General features: G+C 35.1%; 1 protein-coding gene across 2 annotated transcripts; it reads right to left on the bottom strand.

Annotated features, from left to right (window-relative positions):
- Positions 1 to 11,835: 11,835 nt before the first annotated feature.
- On the bottom strand, positions 11,836 to 17,136 carry LOC132294464 (endoplasmin homolog). 2 transcript variants are annotated; one of them, XM_059792332.1, is made up of 6 exons: positions 16,689 to 17,136; positions 15,867 to 15,931; positions 15,630 to 15,743; positions 15,353 to 15,479; positions 15,129 to 15,267; positions 11,836 to 12,050 (listed from the first exon to the last, which is right to left on the bottom strand). In XM_059792332.1, the coding sequence occupies exons 3-6, from the start codon at positions 15,685 to 15,687 to the stop codon at positions 12,018 to 12,020; spliced, it is 357 nt and encodes a 118-aa protein (XP_059648315.1). In that variant the 5' UTR covers positions 15,688 to 15,743; positions 15,867 to 15,931; positions 16,689 to 17,136; the 3' UTR covers positions 11,836 to 12,017. The 2 variants fall into 2 exon arrangements, with proteins under 2 accessions (XP_059648315.1, XP_059648316.1); XM_059792333.1 differs by lacking the exon at positions 15,867 to 15,931.
- Positions 17,137 to 21,673: the final 4,537 nt, after the last annotated feature.

The raw sequence follows: 21,673 nt of genomic DNA, 5'->3' as shown, positions 1-21,673 counted from the left end.
GGATTTTTACTGTTTAGAACTTGTGGTGCCTAAAATACCCTTCCCTTTTTTTTCTGTGTTGGCTAAAATGCCCTTTCTCCATATTTTAATATATTAACCTAATTGCAGCCCTAGCATTCGTTCAGTGCAGCCCTCTCTCTCTCTCCGCCTCTGTAAAATCTAAAAGAGAAGAAAGCTTCTCAAAAACCCTAGTTGCTTCTTTACTATTGGTGATTCCACCCATCCCCTAGCTAGGAACTGTAACAGCGGAACAACCAAGACTGCCCGATCCTTGGCCGCATCAGTCGAATCGAGAGGGGGTACGAGTACGCCAGTGCTTTTCTTTGGCTATCCCAGCTATCGAGCTGGACTAATTGATACTGCTTCACTCCCTGGTCTTTCTTTCTCTCCGAAGGCTTCAACGAGAAAAGAGGGGTTGATCTTGGCCCGGAAAAAGTCAGGCTAGCAACGCCCAAATAAGATGCCCTCTCTCTCCCCGTCTCTGTAACCCAGCCGTAGTGGCATCCCCACTTCTCAAGTTCAGATTTCTATTATTCTTCTAACTTTCAACTTATTTCCTTCATGGCCTCCCTTCAGGTTCGTCTCTCTCTCTCTCCCACACACACACACAAACATATTGTTCTCAATCTCACTGCATAACTAGCTCTTACGATTTTAATTTTTTGTTTAATTTAAAGTAACTGTTATGCTTTTATTATTACAATAAGCTTATGTAAACTCATTTTGCTGTTGATGGTACTATTCATGCATCATTAAGAATTTATTGGCAAAAGAAGGACAATTGAGAATCAATTTAGTGCTATCTAAAACGTAATGGAATTATTTGTTCCCATGGAGTCCAAATGTCCCCATTCCTTTCCATGATTATATAGTATTGTCATTCTCATCATTTTATCAGTTAAAATAAAATTCCCATATTAGGAAACAAGAATAAAAGATGCATATTTCATCATTAATAAAGCATGCATAGACTTGAAACTTGAATGGCAACCAGTTTAGATGGAGGCCAAACACAAGTTCATGGTGATATATATGTGTGTGTGTGTGTGTGTGTGTGTGTGTGTGTGTGTGTGAAATTTCAATGTCAATTTATAATTCCCTTGACAAAACCCCACCTTTAATAGTGCATGACCTGTAATATGTGAACACAGAAGTGTTGCCTTCTGACATGAACAGAAGGTGCTAAACACACATCACCATACACATAAAAGGTGAATCTTGTTATATTTGAATATCCTATCCTTGTTGTAGAGACTTAAGTAGTGAAGAAAGTATAAAATAATAATAATAAAAAAAGTGTCACTCACTTCTTATTTTGCATTATATAGTATGGGTGAAATCCAGTATAGAGTCAACAAGTGTTTGACATAGTAATTCTCAGTTGGAAGAAGTTTCCTACTTCTACAAATAATAGTATTAACATATCCACTATGGAAATTCTCCAAGAAAGATATAAAAGGTCTAGGGGGAAAACATTATGAATCAATGCAGAATGTAGCTCAGGTTTTAAAGAATTATACTTAAGTCATTCACTTAAGAGAAACAGAGTCTATAGTCTAAAATAAAGAGAGTACAGTAAGGAAACTAGGAATTTTATGTAGTTAAGTTGCACATCAAACCATCCAATTAGGGGGGCAAACTTTGTCAATGACAAGCACATGATTGTCCCACTTCTCTACGACTGCAACCAAAAGTTTCCTTGTGAATCTGCAATAAAGAACAGAAACACAGTTAGCTATGACTTGCTTAGGCAACAATAATAGAATTAAATTAAGATTATTTAACTTAAATAATCAAGGGGCTAACTACAAGATTAGTTTGCTGTACACCAATTTTAGAGGAGCTGAAAGGACCTCTTCTTCTGAGATACAAAAAACAAAGAATAAATTCATTTCATTAGAAAGAATTTTTATTGGAAAAGGGAGATGAAATATGAACAATGATGAAAAGAATTAGATTTCAGTTTTTGTGGTTGCAAATTATAACACATATGGATACCAAGTAGCATAATAGAAGAGTAATAAATTCTTATAGAAGGAATGTTAAAAAACATAGAGAACCAACAAATGATTAATTCATTTATGCCTCAAAACGCGGTTCTTTTACCACATTGAATATCATGTCTCACCAATCCAAACCTCCACACCTCCTACATTGACTAAAGCTACTACAATTCCAGAATATTCGCCTAGGTCATCTGTAGTTCATTCTGAACTACACAAATATTTTTAGATTATAATGGAATCGGTGATATTTGAGAAAAAGTCTAACGAAAATGTCCAAATTAAGTACATAAATAAATATAAATGACCAAAATATACACATTGCCTCACTCAAGCAGTATTATTGTCGGTCCCTAATGTCCTAGTCATGTCACCTAACCTACCTTGCCTAATAATAAGTTTATCAATCGACCAGAACGCATGAGTGCATGATCCAAAATATCAGCTGTATTTGTTACCTGCAATTCATGAGATTATGAAATACTGAATTACTAACTCAGATAATAATTTAAGTTAACTGAAATTTTATTAGTGAAGTAGCTATTTGTTGGTGGCATCTGAAGCATGGTTCATAGACACGGGCACAGATGAGTCTGCTATGACTCAGCCGGTGAGGAAAACTATAATCTAAAGACACTCAAAATGTAGAAACCATAGCCCAGAATTATATCTGACACTTCAACAAAGTAAGAAGTTCTGAAGATACAATCTCCATGCCAAAAATATGGGGACCAAATAAAACTCTGCTAATTATTGAATTCAAAACCTTCTAAATGCTCACAATTGCCTGAACGTGTGACCAGAAAACTAAAAGTGTGTTTAATTAAAGGCAAAGATAAAGACCTTCATCCGTTCATCACTACTAAATCCATCAAGCTGATTGAGTAACTCTAACATTGTCCGTTGGACCTCCCTATTCCTACTGACTTCACTACATTGAAAGAAACAATTTACAATCAATTAGTCACATTATAACGTAACTTCTTAAGTATTCAATTCAAAATCCATTACACCAAGATTCAGAAAATTGCCAAGGCAGATTAGAAAATTACACATAAAATAGAGAGATGGCATACCTGTCAAACCGCTTTGTGCCTATAGCATCAATTTCATCTATAAAAATAATACAAGGAGATTTCTCCTTCGTAAGCTGAAAAGCATCACGAACAAGTTTTGCTCCATCCCCAACGAACATCTATGAGCAGTACAAGTATGATATACTACTTCAATTGTAAAAAATAAATCCTAATAAACACTTAAATAAATCAACCAAGAGATATTATTTGTTATGGATGTCAAAAAAGTATAGGAAATTTATTTTTATAATTCTGAATAATATTCTTGTCAATTTTACCAACTGGAAAAGTGAGTTCCATATAACTACTCAAGTTATTTACACAAATGTCATCTCCTTAGTTTAAGACCAGATACACTTTAGCAGAATTTTTTTGTTTACAAGTCCAAACGTCTCTTAAGATCCAAACCAAAAGAGTAAATTTCCATTATACAAACAACAAACAGAAACAAGAAACAATATATCCATTTCCTGATGTACCAAAAAAGATAAAAAGGGAAAGATCAAGTACAGGAATACTTGATGCAAATTCATCAAAAGCAATCAAAATCCTAAACTAAAAAAAAAACATATATTTCAAAAACTGAATTGACAGGCTTTTCAGGAAGGGAAAACAAAAGTCTTTGGAATCTCCAAAGTTAAATATGATAGGGATTATTACATATAAATGGGGTTAGGGCACCATATTTACTAAGAGGCTGAGTCAAAGTCCCATAGTTTGCCTAAAATGATTTTGAGCCAAAAGCTGAGGTCGCACATGGATTTCAGCAAACTCAACAAGAAGATTATGTTCCAACCACATAACTTACAACTTCAAAGACAACAAGAGGTGGACAAAAAAAAGGATGCCAAAAACTTCAAAGACAACATAAAGATTAAAAACTTTAATTTGTCCACTAATGGAAAAATAATGTGTGTGTGTGTGTGTGTGTGTGTGTGTGTTAACAAGAAGTGGATAAAAAAAATGATGCCAAAAACTTCAAAGACAACATAAAGATCAAAAACTTTAATTTGTCCACTAATGAAAAAATACTGTGTGTGTGTGTGTGTGTGTGTGTGGATCAAAAACTTTAATTTGTCCACTAATGAAAAAATAATGTGTGCGCGCGCGTGCGTGTGGGTGGGTGTGTGTATGCGTGCGTGAAATCAGAAACTTTCTAACAATGCAGCGACTGTCAAATAAGACAGATAGTTTTAGCAATTATCTATAATGCAGCGACTGTCAGATAAGACAGATAGTTTTAGCAATTATCTAGAGATAAGTAAACCTTTGAGTCAATAGTCTTTTCGCTCTTATAAGATGTTTGGCTTCCAAAACATGATTCATATGTCAATGTTGACTGATTTGGTGTTCAATATGTCTAACAATCAAACCAATATCCTGCCCATTGGGTTTATAAGCCCAATATTGTGGAAGCTGCTATGGATAAAACTAGGGCTACTCATAAATGCTACCCAATCTTTGATTAATAGCTGTAGTCGGGGTTTCCTTTGTGGTTTTATGGTCTAGTAGTCTCTAAATTTTCCCAATATTGCAAAACTAAGATTGTTTCTCGAATGTTGAAGCAAATTGTTGGATACTTCTTCTCATATATTTGCATTCTCCCCTTATTTTTTGCTGTCATGCTTATATGAACTGAAAAATTCATGATTGGCATAATGCTTGAGACTTGGGCTTCTTCTCATTGTTGTTAAAGGAGTTCTGCCTCTACCTCTCACCTTTTCGTATTATGAAAACTGGTTACTCTCTCAAAATTGGATACATGATCTTTAGTGATAGGATTATGGGTCACACCTAAACTTTATGTATTTGTTGTGGGAAAAAAAAAATGTACAACCTGTTCTCAGATGCTGTGTTTTTGAAACTTTGGATTTTTTTCTGTAATAATATTTTGGAAAATTTAATTAGTTGATGTATCTTATAGATTGTCTATAACAATGTAAGAAACAAGTAAATCAGCTCTGCATACTAATTACCTAAAATAATATTACAAACACAAACATATTTATAATGATGTTACAATTGGTGTTACTTTTTTTGTTCTTCATTTCTTGTGGAAGGATGTTTCCATCTTTAGTTGATTGATGTTCTAATGGTTAGCATCCAAGATTGTAGCGGAATTGAAATAGTGACTTGGTGCTGTGATTATGTTTGATAGTGGTTATTTATAGCCTCTGACCTTTTGTCTTAGGATTACTTTTATGGTCATCAATTTTACTTTTCCAATTATTAGTGGTGAGAAGCTCTTACTATTCTCCTTCCAATTCTGAATCTAGGTTGGATTCCACCAAAGGATCATATATCAAGGACTGGGCTAAATGGGAGAATCAATTACGAGAGGTTCTATTTGGCAATGCTTAATATCTTAATTCTATACAGTTTAATATATAGCGTTTGTGTTTAATAGTTCCATATCGCCTTCAATTTACCTTACGTATTAGATCAGTAGTTTGATTTTATGTGCACTCACCTGACCATCGTCAAAATCCACTTAAGTTAATATCATTTTTATGTGGTGCTTATAACACCTATGTTAAATGGACTCTTCAAAACTAGTGAAACACCCATGTCGGACACATGATACTTGGACATGAGTATGGGATATGTGTCCGACACTTTTTGTTGGACATGCACTTGAAAAACATATATACTAATTCAATTTTATTATATTATTACCTTTAAAATGAGTGAATGGACACAATGTTGCATGAAAACATCTTTAAAAAAAAAAATTAGTATACAACATGAATATTTAGCTGTGTCCACTATTTGGATATTTGACACGTCTAATGCGTGGATACATATCCATACCCAACACAGGTATCCAAGTCCATTTAACATAGTGTAACATGTTTACACACCTACAAACTATTATTTAAGTACTTCAGTTCCTTGCCTCCTTTCTGCCAAAGCGAGAAATGGAGGAAATGTCTTTTTGGTAATTGGAGTTCTTGTAACTGGCTTGTGGTGATCAATATAGCTTCTACACAATATTTATCTTTCCAGGTTCAGTTTGAGTTTACTGTTAAACAAGTGCTGGAACAACTAAGAACTATTGCAAAGGGTGGTTATTTAGTGACAAGTGCTGAGAAGAGGAAATTGGGGACCATTGTCTTTGCTGCTGTCAGCCTTTCTGTTAGTGAAATCCAAAGTCTTCTCAATAAGGTGAGTAAATATATAGTTTTTGCAACACTAGATTCCTATTTATTTACACTTATATGTATTCACGCATGAAGTCCATTTCCATATCCTATACTCATGAAAAGAAATTACCTGGTTTAATGTACAGGTGGACGTTGACAAGTTACGTGGAATTATTGCTTCAAATTTGCTTTTAGATGACAATAACAAAATGAAGAATTTTGTAAAGAATGAAGCACTTTATACATGTGGTTAAGCACGTTGATTTCAAGTAAGCTTCCATCAGCTTACTTGTGGTTAGTAATTTTTTTATTTTTTTATTTTTATTTTGATGATTCTAACATCACTTCCATCAGCCAATAAGGTACCATTTACCTCAAGGAACCTCACTATCTCCATCTTAATCCATCAAGGTGTATAAGATGTAATTTCCTCGACTTCTAATATAATTTTTTGCTGTACAACAATTTCTTAGTATAACTTAGTTGTTAGTACTATAACTCAATGTTCATTTGCATTTTTCCATGTGATATATTTGTCAAGAGCTCCAATGGAAATATTCAACCTTTTAAGTAAACTCAAAATTATTATGTAATTGTTCAAACATGTTTTAAAAGCAGTACTGTTAAGCTGGATAATAAGGTTAATTGCAAGGTGTTGGGCAAATTATAAATTCTTTTTTAATTTTGATGATTCTTTTTAAAATTATTATTATTATTCAAAGTTTTAAATTGTCTATTTTTATATTGCTTTTGTTCCTTATTATTATTATACAATGTCTTAATACTTTAATTTTTATTGCATGTGACAATCACAGAGATAAAATGGTTATTTGTTCCAACTACACAGAGACAGAAAGAATGCATATCCATCAAATACACAAACAAGAGACTCTCACTAGGACCACACAAAGGATAAGGGCAACAAATTGGTTTACCACAGAATAAGAAAATACATACCTATATTTGCCCAATTGGAAGCTAGAAGAAGTGGGATAGGAGGATCGTTGAATTTTCTATAAAGTACTTGAAATGATGTGGGATATGGGACATTTGTAATGTTAAACAGTGTCAATTTTTTTGCATATATTTTGCAATCTGTTGGTGTTAGCTATTTTTTAAGTTTTAAAGAAGAGTAGCTTTGCAACTTTTGATTGTGGATTAGGTTGGTATGTTTTTGCAACTATTGTATGGCTTATTATACTGGTATCTACCTTAGATAGAATCAAATGAAGTTGTTCTTTTGGGTTTTTATGAATTAGTATTGTATGGCTTATTATATTAGGGTTTCACTGAATTTTCTTTCACTATTATATTAATGTACTAATTTCAAATTTGATCAAGTTTAAAATTAAAGAAGTTTAATGAATGAAAAATTGGCCTGTTGTTTCCTTGGTTCTATGTTGTCGATAAATGGATAATTTAATCTCAATAGTTGTCAAAAAAATAGCACACTATCTCAATAAACATATATGTGTAATGTGATTAAGTTGCATATTACATCCATAAACAGCTCCATTAGCACCATGAATAACACAAAATATTCTCCAAGCTAGCTAAGCGAGTGTTTAGAAAACGTGGTACCTTGACGCCAAAAAGTGGTACCTTCAGTTCAAAAACGTGGTACCTTTGGGGAAAAAAGTGGTACATTCACAAAAAGGACTTATTTTTGCAATTGAAAATGGTATTACACCCCACACCGCTAATTAAGTTACGCATTACATCCATAAACAGCTCTATTAGCGCCATGAATAAGTGTTTAGAGAAAACGTGGTACCTTGACGCTAAAAAGTGGTACCTTCAGTTCAAAAACGTGGTACCTTTGGGAAAAAAAGTGATACCCTTGCAAAAGGGACTTATTTTTGCAATTGAAAATGGTATTACACCCCACACCGCTAATTAAGTTGCACATTACATCCATAAACAGCTCCATTAGCACCATGAATAAGTGTTTAGAGAAAACGTGGTACCTTGACGCCAAAAAGTGGTACCTTCAGTTCAAAAGCGTGGTACCTTTGGGAAAAAAGTGGTATCTTTGTAAAAGGGACTTATTTTTGCAATTAAAAATGGTATTACACCCCATACCGTTAATTAAGTTGCACATTACATCCATAAACAGCTCCATTAGCACCATGAATAAGTGTTTAGAGAAAAAGTGGTACCTTGACGCCAAAAAGTGGTACCTTCAGTTCAAAAATATGGTACCTTTGGAATAAAAGTGGTACCTTTGCAAAAGGGACTTATTTTTGCAATTGAAAATAGTATTACACCCCACACCGCTAATTAAGTTGCACATTACATCCATAAACAGCTCCATTAGCGCCATAAATAAGTGTTTAGAGAAAACGTGGTACCTTGACGCCAAAAAGTGGTACCTTCAGTTCAAAAACGTGGTACCTTTGGGAAAAAAGTGGTACCTTTGCAAAAGAGACTTATTTTTGCAATTAAAAATGGTATTACACCCCACATCGCTAATTAAGTTGCACATTACATCAATAAATAGCTCCATTAACGCCATGAATAAGTGTTTAGAGAAAACGTGGTACCTTGATACCAAAAAGTAGTACCTTCAGTTCAAAAACGTGGTACCTTTGGGAAAAAAAAGTGGTACATTTGCAAAAGGGACTTATTTTTGTAATTGAAAATGATATTACACCCCACACCGCTAATTAAGTTGTACATTACATCCATAAACAGCTCCATTAGCACCATGAATAACACAAAATATTTTTCAACTTAGCTAAGCGAGTGTTTAGAAAATCCCGCAATGCCTAGACTCCAAAAAAGGGACTTATTTTTGCAATTGAAAAAAAAAATTATACACCACACCTATAATTAAGTTGCACATGACATTCATAAATAGCTCCATTAGGGCCATAAATAATACAAAATATTCTCCATGCTAGCTACGCGAGTGTTTAGAAAACATGGTACCTGGACGCCAAAAAGTGGTACCTTTAGTTCAAAAACGTGGTACCTTTGGAAAAAAAGTGGTACCTTCGCAAAATGGACTTATTTTTGCAATTGAAAATGGTATTACACCCCACACCACTAATTAAGTTGCACATTACATCCATAAATAAATCCATTAGTGCCATAAAGAGTACAAACTTTATTCTAATCTAGCTAACTTGAGGGAATGAATAGTACAAAATATACTCCAACATCACTTGAAACATTGTTTCTTTGCTAATTTATTTTATTTATTTATTTATTTATATTCTACAAGATATCCTAAAAACAATTATTCTCTACCTGATAGGTAAAAAAGCTGCTTTTATGCCAGTTCCATTATGGAATAGTACTTTGCAAAAAGTTCTCCTTACCTGATTAGTGTCCTTAGTTCTTCAAAGTTTTTCTCTCGGAACGGAGCTCTCAACGACTGCAACTTCCACCAGCGTTCCTTAAGCAATTTGATAGAGTTTTATCTTCCAAGTCTATAATTAGGAGTTATGCAAGCAAATCGTGGCGGGTTGAAGTGAGAGAGGTTAACAACACAAAATATTTTTACAAGGGTTGGCATGAATTTATGGAAGACAATTCACTAGAGTTCGAAAATTTCCTAGTATCTTATTATATATAGTGAGGAGATTTCCTAATATTTTATTATATATGAAGGAAGAACATTTACTGGTTGAAGACAATGGCAAGCAGCAAATTCCTATACATTGGAGGGGTCTCATGGCCTCACGAAGTCGTGAGGAGTTAAAAATGGAATAATTTCAAATATGAGGAGTTAAAAATGGAATAGCTTATAATGCTATAATGAATAGAAGCCAAATAATAGCAAAATAAATACAGGGTACATTTGTAGAAACACAATCAAAACATTTATTGAAGGAAAAATAAATACACACTTGAACACATTGAAAAATAAATACACACCAAATCTCGATGGAGGGGATGACGATTATATGCCAGGTTAGTGTTACATAAAAAAATGAACCATCGATATGAGGAGTTAAAAATGGAATAGTTTGAGAACGATTGAGAATGTAAAACAACTACTTTCAATCCACGCATCTCCTAACGAGTACTTTCGCTCTATATACTTTTGGTCCATACATCAACAACTGAGATTTACTAGTGCTAATGTTATGGTTTTGTGCATATGCCATATGTCTAATTATAGAGTCCAATTCACAGACATGTGAATGAATTTTACCCATATCATGATTTAACAAAAAGGACTTACACATCTCTCTCTTTGGCATGATAGGGGTGTCTTCATAATAGTTCTCGTGTTTATACACCTAGCACCACTATTTTTAACTTTAGCCATGTGATGATAAGATGATAAAGTGGGTTGGTTTTGTGTATCTACAAGAGCTGATTTTTTCAGTGAGAATCCTATTTTGTGACTAGCCATGTGATTGAACAAAAAGCCAAATATTGTAAAACAACCTTAGACCATGGCAGATAAAGAGGTATGGTCACATCATCAAGAAAAAGCCTTAGTGTTTGAAAAAGTTATAAATAGTGGCATTGTTGTTATGAGGCAGAGTATAGGCATCCCTATTTGTAAGTACAATTTACTCATCTAATGTTTTTATTTTAACAAAACTATTATAATGTTAATTTCTTTTTAAAATAGATTTCTAAGTGCACTTTGATTATGTAGCATCTTTATTTTTTCTCATATTTAATCAAAACTATTAAAAAATCTATATGTTAGATGTTGCAGGAATGAGAGCATTTCCATTGCAAAGAAAATGCATAAGGATCCAACTGAAGTTATTCAAGCCATCACTAATAATCCAGACTTATAAGTTGATTCAGAGTTATCAGATTATTCAGATCCAGGGGATGATGACTTTGTGATTCCACCTCCCCGTTATTGCTCAAAAAAACTTAAAAAAAACTTAGTTGTTGAGTTTAATTTTATGTAGTATTTATATGAAATGTATGAATATTTACTAATTTTATGCAGTATTTTTATGAATTCCACTTCCCCGTTATTGCTCAAAAAAACTCAGTACTTGAGATTTACTAGTGCTAATGTTATGGTTTTGTACATATGCCATATGTCTACTTACAAAGCCCAATTTATATACATGTGAATGAATTTTACCCATGTGATAATTTGACAAAAGGGACTTACACCTCTCTCTCTCTTTGGCATTATAGGGGTGTCTTGCATAATAGTTCACGTGTTTATGCACTTAGCACCACTATTTTTAACTTTAGCCATGTGATGATAAGATGAGAAAGTGGGTTGGTTTTGTGTATCTACAAGAGCTGATTTTTTCAGTAAGAATCCTATTCTGTGACTAGCCATGTGATTGAACAAAAAGCCAAATAATGTAAAACAGCCTTAGACCATGGCAGATAAAGAGGTATGGTCACATCATCAAGAAAAAGCCTTAGTGTTTGAAAAAGTTATAAATAGTGGCATTGTTGTCATGAGGCAGAGTATTGGCATCCCTATTTGTAAGTGCAATTTACTTATCTAATGTTTTTATTTTAACAAAACTATTGTAATGTTAATTTCTTTTTTAAATAGATTTCCTTCTATAAATTATTTATATCATTTGGATAATCTTTAAATTATTTCATCCATCACTTTTTCAAGTTGTGCATGAATGGTGTCTATCTATCACTACAAAAAAAAATTCATTCTACAATTAAAAAATTCATCATTTACTAATGTTCCAAAACAATTCACCATTCATCAATGTTCCAAAACAGGAACTAAATCCATTTGTCAAGAATATCATCAATTTCCTAGCACTTCTATTTAGCAAATTTATAAACCTTCTAGCACTTGAGTTTCAGTCTGCACTTGCCAAAAAACCACCTCATTGTCCATGGTACAAAATCCTAGCAAGTAACTGTATCACACAAGTCTCAAATTCAGTATGCTAATCACAAAAGGGAAAGAACAAGATTGTCATTTATGAATCAAATAGATATCATCATCATTGACAAACAAAATGTAGCGAAGAAACTACTACCAAAAAGTACGAACAAAATAACATACATAAATAAACAAAATCAAGACAAGAGAGACCAATTAATTTAGGCATTTGGCAACTTAATTCCGCCTACTCCTGATAAACAATACTGCTTTCCCATACAATTAATAATCAAACCCTAAATTGGGTAATGGAGGTCTAAATCCCCGTGACCCGTTTTGTATTTTCATGTAAATTTTGGTATACACCTAGAGAGACTAATTAATTATATTGGATTCTCAACTACAGGTATAATTTAACTTGATTATCAGTGAACAAGATATGTAAGCAGTAATAGACTAAATAGTAAAGGGAACCAAGATCCAATATGGGATATTTTCAGCAAGGGGTAAGAAAACAGGATCATAAAAGAACTGGACAAAGAAACTGCAACTATATTTTAAGATTAACAAGTTAAATATCACATTTTGAGCCTTTAATTTCTTTTATAACCCTACTTCGGGATCACTCCTACACCAACACAGTTTTTTTTTTTTTTTTAGTATTTTCTTCAACAGTATCCTAAAGCCATCATCCATACCAAGACAGTTTTTGGTTTCTTTTAATTTTCTAATACAGTTGTCAAATTAAATTAAATTTAAAACGACGAACCGAAATTTTTTTGTGGTCCAAAACAAAATCCTCTCTCATTAATTAAGGTCACATAATTCTGAAGTTCTAGCTTGTCTACTGTCTTTGATGAATGAAACAATTCTAGGAAGAGAATATCTGGTTTCTCACTATAAAATAGGTCAACTTCTTATAATAAGCTATGAAATCAAGTGATTCCTATCAATTGTCCATTCCATAACTGGTTTTAGGAAAACACTAACCCCACCATAAGCGTGACTCATCCTCCTATTCCAACCACCTAGTAATGAGATGGTGTCTAGACATTTATAATTGATAGCTACTCATAATTGATCACATCAATCAATAGCAATGCACTAGATGAAGCAAGACTAGGCTCAAATGCTTGCACAATAATAGAAGAGACGACATATCAAAACGTATTATGCTCTATAAGTAATTATAACCCTTATACCTAGGGCTGTAACTTGGGCTAGCTAACCCAGCCCAACCTATGCCCAACTTAGAAATTTTAAAATTGAGGCTTTAAATTCACAAATCGGGTTTATGTTTGGGTTAGATTTTGTCAAAATCCAAACATATTCGAGTTGGGCTGGACTCAACCCGAACCCCAAATTTTTTCCACCATTCTAATTACATATTATGGCTTTTTCAGTTTTTTGTTATTTGGAATCCATATTGTTCACAAGCATGGGCGAGGGACTTGAGGACTTGGGACCGGTTTGGACTTTGTAATTTAGCAAAATCAATGATGGGAAACTTGAGATTAAGCTGAGACTGGTATAGTTTTCCTTTGAATGAATTGGGTCGGTCTGAAATGGGCAATATGTACTTCTTAGGGAATTTTGTAATACCATTTTCACACAAATGCTCCACTCAAGGCTTCCTCTCTTATTTTGAATGAAGAAATGAGAAGATTCAACTAAAGCGTTTCTTATTTTCAGACCAAAGGCTTCCTCTCTTATTCTTCATTATCCTTATCAGCTTTTCTATTTTCTTCACTATAGGAAGGCTTTTCAATTTTGGCCATGGATGATGAGATTGAGAGTCTTTTGGGGGCTTTGTTATCAGGCAAAAGCTTCAATTTGTACATCCAGAAGACGTGTTTCAAGTTGGAATAAACTAGCTACCCCTATAAGTAAAAGGAGCTTCTCAAGATTGGTTTGCTAAAATGCATGGATATTGACACAGGACACGGACACGGACACGAACACACACATAGAAACAAAACAAAAACAAAAACAAAAAATTAATATACCGGAGGACATAGCGATAAAATATATAAATTTCTATATAGAAGTTATTTTATACTACATATATATTTCAATAATATACACACATAATATTAATGTCGTCAAGATGCAATTTTACCTTCCCTTGCTTGCTACCTTTATTAGGTAGGATAAGGAAAATGATACGGTATTGAAATTATGTTTTGAATATCTTGTACCTCAATAAATAAATAAATAAAAACACTTGTTTTGAATCCCTCTCTTCTTTTTTTTTTTTTTTGATAAGTAAGGTTGAATCCCTCTCTTGATATTATGTGATACTCGATCCTTGATCTAGACTGCTATATTTAGGATTTAAGTATCCTCGATTAGGTGTGTTTGTGTGTTCAAGTCTTCCTCTTCAATAAAATTATGCCCGAAACATCTGGGAGAGAGAGTAGAAAAAAAAAAATGGATTGGGTATGATTGTTCCAGTATCATGGACATAGCGATAAAAAAGACACTGGAGGACAGAGCTATGATTGTTCCAGTATCATGGACAGTTTCTATTGATTGGTAATAGATCTTCTCAATTATGGTGCTAACAATTATTTTAACAAAAGCAAATAAGTTTCTCTAATGACTTGACTCTTCCATAACCATTTTTATTATTAGATCTCATTAGTGAAATAAGAAAGATATGTTTTGGTGCTAAGAATTTGTTTGGTAGAGATAATGGTTGATTTAGAGAGAATGGGTTCGGAGATGACCTTGGTAGCTATGGATTTGACTGGGATGAAAGATTTTGAATTGGAAACAAAACCAGTGGAAGAGGATTTAGCAGAGTGAGGAAGATGGAATAATGGCTTCGTGAGGTTTGCTGGAACATTATTCTTCAGACTATCCTCATTTTTCGTATTTCACAACCATTATCTCTTTTATTGGAAACCCATTTGACTTTCCATGCTTAATAACATCCACTCGATTCTTCATTAATCCAATTGGGGCTAATTGAATTATCTTTTTGATAAATTACTACTTAATTTATTATAACATCATTTATTCAATTAAATCATTATAATCTAAAAACAAAGGTACTAATCTAAAAACCAACTGAAAATTATCATCCATCATACATTTTTAGTTTACACACCTTTAATTTGATCTCCTCCAAGTACTCCCCGGCTTCTTCTCTAAGATGCAATCTGATTTCAGTTCCACGACCAAGTGGCTTATTCCAAACATCCTCAGAAATAGCAAATGCTCCACCAGCCTTTGATTCCCATACATACCTGAGGAAATAATTAAATAAACATCATATTTCTACCATAAGATAGTAACAATTGCTTGAAAATGAAATGACCCAAAGGGACATACTGTTTTTCATCATTATGTTTGTTAACAACTTTAACATAGTCAGCAATAAGATATGCTGAGTAGAACCCAACACCAAACTGACCAATGAGATTAAGGTCTCCACTTGTTTGCATTTTCTCCACAAAAGCTGTATAGAAAAGTAAATTTAATCAATGCCCATCATTCCTCAATCCCACAAAGGAAAGAAGAAAAGTCAATGTTGTAATTGGAATACATTCATCCTTTACAAAATAAAGATACATAAATTTATCAAAAATAAATAAACAAATAAAGATACCTGATGTTCCAGATTTGGCTATGGTTCCCAAGTTCTTAATCAAATCCTCTTTCGTCATACCTATCCCTCTATCACGGCCAGCCTAATAATTTTCTTTTCTTTGTCCAATTTGATCTGTATTTACCAGATTATAAGCTTAACATTTTAATACTCTTTCGAACCATTAAAAGCACCATTATTTAATATTAATTGAAAGTTCAGACTACAAGTACAATACTAAAACCATCCCTTACTAACCTGGATCTCAAGCTTGGTATTACTGTGTCAAACACTTGTTGACTCTATACTGGATTTCACCCATACTATATAATGCAAAATAAGAAGTGAGTGACACTTTTTTATTATTATTATTTTATACTTTCTTCGCTACTTAAGTCTCTACAACAAGGATAGGATATTCAAATATTCAAATATAACAAGATTCACCTTTTATGTGTATGGTGATGTGTGTTTAGCACCTTCTGTTCATGTCAGAAGGCAACACTTCTGTGTTCACATATTACAGGTCATGTACTATTAAATGTGGGGTTTTGTCAAGGGAATTATAAATTGACATTGAAATTTCATATATGCGCACACACACACATACAAACACATATATATATCACCATGAACTTGTGTTTGGCCTCCATCTAAACTGGTTGTCATTCAAGTTTCAAGTCTATGCATGCTTTATTAATGATGCAATATGCATCTTTTATTCTTGTTTCCCAATATGGGAATTTTATCTTAACTGATAAAATGATGAGAATGACAATACTATATAATCATGGAAAGGAATGGGGACATTTGGATTCCATGGGAACAAATAATTCCATTACGTTTTAGACAGCACTAAATTGATTCTCAATTGTCCTTCTTTTGCCAATAAATTCTTAATGATGCATGAATAGTACCATCAACAGCAAAATGAGTGTACATAAGCTTATTGTAATAATAAAAGCATAACAGTTACTTTAAATTAAACAAAAAATTAAAATCGTAAGAGCTAGTTATGCAGTGAGATTAAGAACAATATGTTTGTGTGTGTGTGTGGGAGAGAGAGAGAGAAAGATGAACCTGAAGGGAGGCCATGAAGGAAATAAGTTGAGAGTTAGAAGAATAGTAGAAATCTGAACTTGAGAAGTGGGGATACCACTACGGCTGGGTTACAGAGACGGGGAGAGAGAGGGCATCTTATTTGGGCGTTGCTAGCCTGACTTTCTCCGGGCCAAGATTAACCCCTCTTTTCTCGTTGAAGCCTTCGGAGAGAAAGAAAGACCGGGGAGTAAAGCAGTGTCAATCAGTCTAGCTCGATAGCGAGGATAGCCAAAGAAAAGCACTGGCGTACTTGTACCCCCTCTCGATTCGACTGCGGCCAAGGATATGGCAGTTTTTGTTGTTCTGCTGTTACAGTTCCTAGTTAGGGGATGGGTGGAATCACCAATAGTAAAGAAGCAACTAGGGTTTTTGAGAAGCTTTCTTCTCTTTTAGATTTTACAGAGGCGGAGAGAGAGAGAGGGCTGCACTGAACGAATGCTAGGGCTGCAATTAGGTTCATATATTAAAATATGGAGAAAGGGCATTTTAGGCAACACAGAAAAAAAGGGGAAAGGCATTTTAGGTACCACAAGTTCTAAACAGTAAAAATTCATGTGCCACCTCAGCTTTTGGGTCAAACTCATTTTAAGAAAACTATGGGACTTTAACTTAGCTTTTAAGTAAATATGGTACCCTAACCCCATTTATACGTAATAATCCTATTATTATTTTTCACAGGATAGCCCAAGTGTTGGTCTAACACCCATTAAAAAATGGGTTTGCATGATGGTGGCCGGATGGGTCAGCATGTGTATGGTATAAAGTGAATGTATATATATATATATATAAATGTCCAAGGTTTGCACCATGCTGGTTGGATGGATGACATTGCACCATGCATGCATGTTGTATAAAGTAAATATATACATATATGTATGTGTATATTTATAAAATGCACAATACCATTGAAGCGTACCCAGTCCAAACGGCTTTCATTAAATCCGGTGAGAGCCGAACCACCACCGATCGCCATCCTCACACTCCTAAACCCCAGACTCCTAGAGAGAGAAACCACACAGATTTTAGAGAGAGAAAGTTGTAGAGAGAGAGGAGTCGCCGGAGGAAGAATGACGGTTGGCGGATCATCGGGACAGATGGCTTTCAAGACCTCATTGTTGTCGCAGTGTTGTTCTCTCTCCTTCCATGTTCCGCCGAGCCTCCACTCAAAATCAACATAATTCCGGCGTACTCTTGCTCAGGCAAGTTTTAGTTTCAGTGAGTTGCCGGCGAGGTTTGCAATTTCAGCGATGCCCGACGCAGGCTCCAACAAACAACGGACCAAACTTCAGAGACAAGTTTAAGTCGCCGACGAGAGTTCTCTAATTGCGGCGAGATTCAATCCACTCCGGCAAGTTTCAGTTTGTTGTCGGTGCAAACTGTAGGCGATAGCTCAGCTCAACAAAACCCAAAACTGTCGGGTACACGAAAATATGGAAAACGATGGGAGTACCATCTCCGGCGATGACGCCGCCGATGGGGGCGACAACAATGGTGCTTGCAATAGAAACGGTGATCAACGCCGTTGGTAATTAACGTTGGTGTTTCCAGTCGCCATCTACCTCACAATCGTCATTAACGCCGGCAAAAATTCTCGGCCCATAGAAATATTTTGAAGACTCCCATTCCTGCCTTATGAAATATTTTTGAGCATGGCTAGCCATTTGACGGAGAAGACGGTTGGAGTCTTCATTATCGTCCGGTCCTTCCAACGGCGGTTGATCCATCTAACGGCGGTGGCATCGACAGTGAAAGCTTCATGGCGGACGCCGGTCCATAGTTCATGAAGTTCGTAGGGCTCGCCGACGTTAGCTGAATTGTAGATGCTCTTATTGCTGGACATCAGGTGATATAAAATGAAAGTGTAGGTGACTAGAAGAATTTCAAAGCTTGCACATTATTTTTGTGTGAACAAATTAATTGTTTGCAAATGATAGTTCAATAGACAAACGGAGATCTAATATGAAAATTTGTCTGAGGACAACATGCTCAATCATTAATCGTTCATATTTAAAATGGTTCCCTTGGTAATTTCAGTTTGTATCTCTTCCAAACTTGCAAATGGAATCCACATACAGGAAGTTCATATATTATTATTTGACAGCCTGTGTTCAAAAGAGTTTCAAATTGTTTAATTTGATGATTGTTAGATTCCTACGATTTATGACCGAACATAAAGGAACTCTAGCTTGCAGAATAAACTGCATACGGAACCATCAGTTTTGCAAAGAAAAATAGCACCATTTGCGGCGGCGAGCCTATCTACGGGTTTGCCGGCAAGGACTTCATCCAGAAGTACACCAGTGCCCGTACTCTCTCCATGGCCAACGCCGGCCTGGGGTGAACATATTGCAGTGCTTTGTAATATGAAGATTACCGCTGTTTGATGATAAACCATCACCGGTGAAGCACTGGAGTCAACCATGCAGTTTGCAGAGCTCGCCGACGTCACCACAAATATGAGCACCCCTATTCCTGTGCCAAGAGATGAATGGAAAAAGGAGTAACAATCTGGATGGTAAAATCTCAAACTCAATGGGTTCTTTAAGTGCACTGGAGACGTTACAATTGCATGCATAAATTTTTGCGGGGATATATATTTGTCATTGCAAAACTGCACATTTTTAGTTTTCGTTAATATAGGTGAAAATACATTCCAAGTTGGTATATGGTGTGCAGCTAATCCCCCACCAAAAGGGAGAAGAAGTTGCCAAAGTAAAGGGTGACATTGCCAGCTTCGACATCAAAAATTGTTTTAATGGTGAGACCTTGGGATGATTTTATGAGGCATATAACAGCCACCAAATGGCAGTGTAGTGCTTCGATTTTGATCTTATTGGCAAGTGCTTGAATGCTGAAAAAACACACTTGGGATGTAAAATGGCCTAGATACAAATGGCTGTTGCAGATTAGAGACTCCAAGTCTAAATAAATACAACTCTACAAAAATTCGGAATGAACCCATTTTCATAGGGTTGGGGGCAGTTGTTAACACCTAAAATATAATTCGAAGCAAACATGCCACGTGGTTAGAAATCACGAGGTCTAAACTTTGGGTCAACCCATGATCATTGGGGCGAAAGATTAATTTCTTATCATGGTGATCAGATTTAAGGTTGAGAATTAAGAAAAGTGGAATTTTTAGACCATTAAGACTGAGATAATGTTTTCGAGCTCATAACTGGCCATAATTGAGCCTCTCAGTCTCAATGGTCATGATCATGAGTTTAGGCCAAATTTCTCTCAGTCAGTTTATGCCATATTTCTCTCAGTCTCATGATCATGAGTTTTCACTCAAAATTCTCTCAGTCACTATAGTCATGAGAGTCTCAGTCCCACGGTCATGAGTTTAGGCCAAAATTCTCTCAGTCATCATGATCATGAGTTTAGGCCAAAATCTTCTCAGTCACTATGGTCATGAGAGTCTCAGTCTCATGGTCATGAGTTTAGGCCAAATTTTTCTCAGTCACTATGGTCATGAGTTTAGGCCAAAATCCTCTCAGTCTCAATGATCATGAGTTTCTCAGTCATCATACTCTCAGTCACTATGCTCATGAGAGTCTCAGTCTCATGGTCACGAGTTTAGGCCAAAATCTTCTCAATGGTCATGATCATGAGTTTTCAGTCAAAATTCTCTCAGTCACTATGGTCATAAGAGTCTCAGTCTCATGGTCATGAGTTTAGGCCAAATTTCTCTCAGTCACTATGGTTATGAGTTTAGGCCAAAATCCTCTCAGTCTCAATGATCATGAGTTTCTCAATCATCATACTCTCAGTCACAATGGTCATGAGAGTCTCAGTCTCATGGTCATGAGTTTAGGCCAGAATCTTCTCAATGGTCATAATCATGAGTTTTCAGCCAAAATCTTCTCAGTCGTTATGGTCATGAGAGTCTCAATCTCAATGGTCATGAGTTTCAGCCAAAATTCTCTTAGTCTCAATGATCATGAGTTTTCGGTCAAAATCCTCTCAGTCAATAGGATCATAAGACTCTGAGTCATAATGGTCATGATCATGAACCTTAACCTGGATTTTTAATCACTATGGCCATGATCAAGACTCGTGACCAAATATGGTCATGATCAAGTCTGGAAACGTGAAAAGAGCTTGAAATAGAAAATGACAACTTGACAATATCAGAAGTTCAGAACTATAGATGGAAGGTTCTTACCCACATCTGATGAGGAAAGTCAGAATTGTCAGTAATCAGATGACTCCAGGCTAATGTACAAATCAAGCCAGACATGACAGGTGCAGAGAGCTGAAAATAGCTTGAAGACCAAAATCATCAAGCATGAAAGAAAAGGCACCGTTTAGTCAAAAATACTATGTCAGACATACTTGTATCTGCCTATAGAAGGGTGTGCAAGTCAGTCAACCTGACCAGCTCAGCAAGGTGGTTAGAAAAAGTCACTTTCAGCTTACAACCAATCAATTTCTAGAGAAACGGTTGAAAGGGACAACACTAGGTGGAAGCCTCTATAAATACCCACTCAAGCCTCACAAGGAAGGGGTCCAAGACCATTTCTAAAGTTCAACCTTTAGCATTCATATCACTTAGCACTTAGCTTTTATTTCATCAAGTTCAGTTTAGCACTTAGCTTTTATTTCAGCAAGTTTAGTTTAGCACTATTAGTTTAGTACTTAGTTCATCTTTCAGCATTCAATACTTTAGTTTCCATTTCAATCAAGAGTTTGTAATGCATTCATCATTGTAATCAATCAAGTTCAATGAAGAAAGGTTTGTAGATTCAGGTATATTTATTGTTCAGTTTAAGTTGCTTCTAATTGATATTCATCTTAAATGTTTGAAGTCCTTTCTTAAAGGCAATAGCAACCTTAAGGAGAGGGTCATTCCTACTTTCTAACATTCGCCTGAATCACATTAGGTCGGCGACCCGACCCGGTAGGAATAGTTTGGCAAGAAAATATTTGAGTCCATCACGACTCTGGCACGCCCGCGTTCT

Source organism: Cornus florida, unplaced genomic scaffold (genome assembly GCF_030987335.1).
Source record: "Cornus florida cultivar Cherokee Brave unplaced genomic scaffold, ASM3098733v1 CherokeeBrave_3.0.0_Hap2_Chr02, whole genome shotgun sequence".
Taxonomy (NCBI): domain Eukaryota; kingdom Viridiplantae; phylum Streptophyta; class Magnoliopsida; order Cornales; family Cornaceae; genus Cornus; species Cornus florida.
Note: the sequence above shows the minus strand (reverse complement) of the source record. Positions and strands in the feature narration are given on the sequence as shown.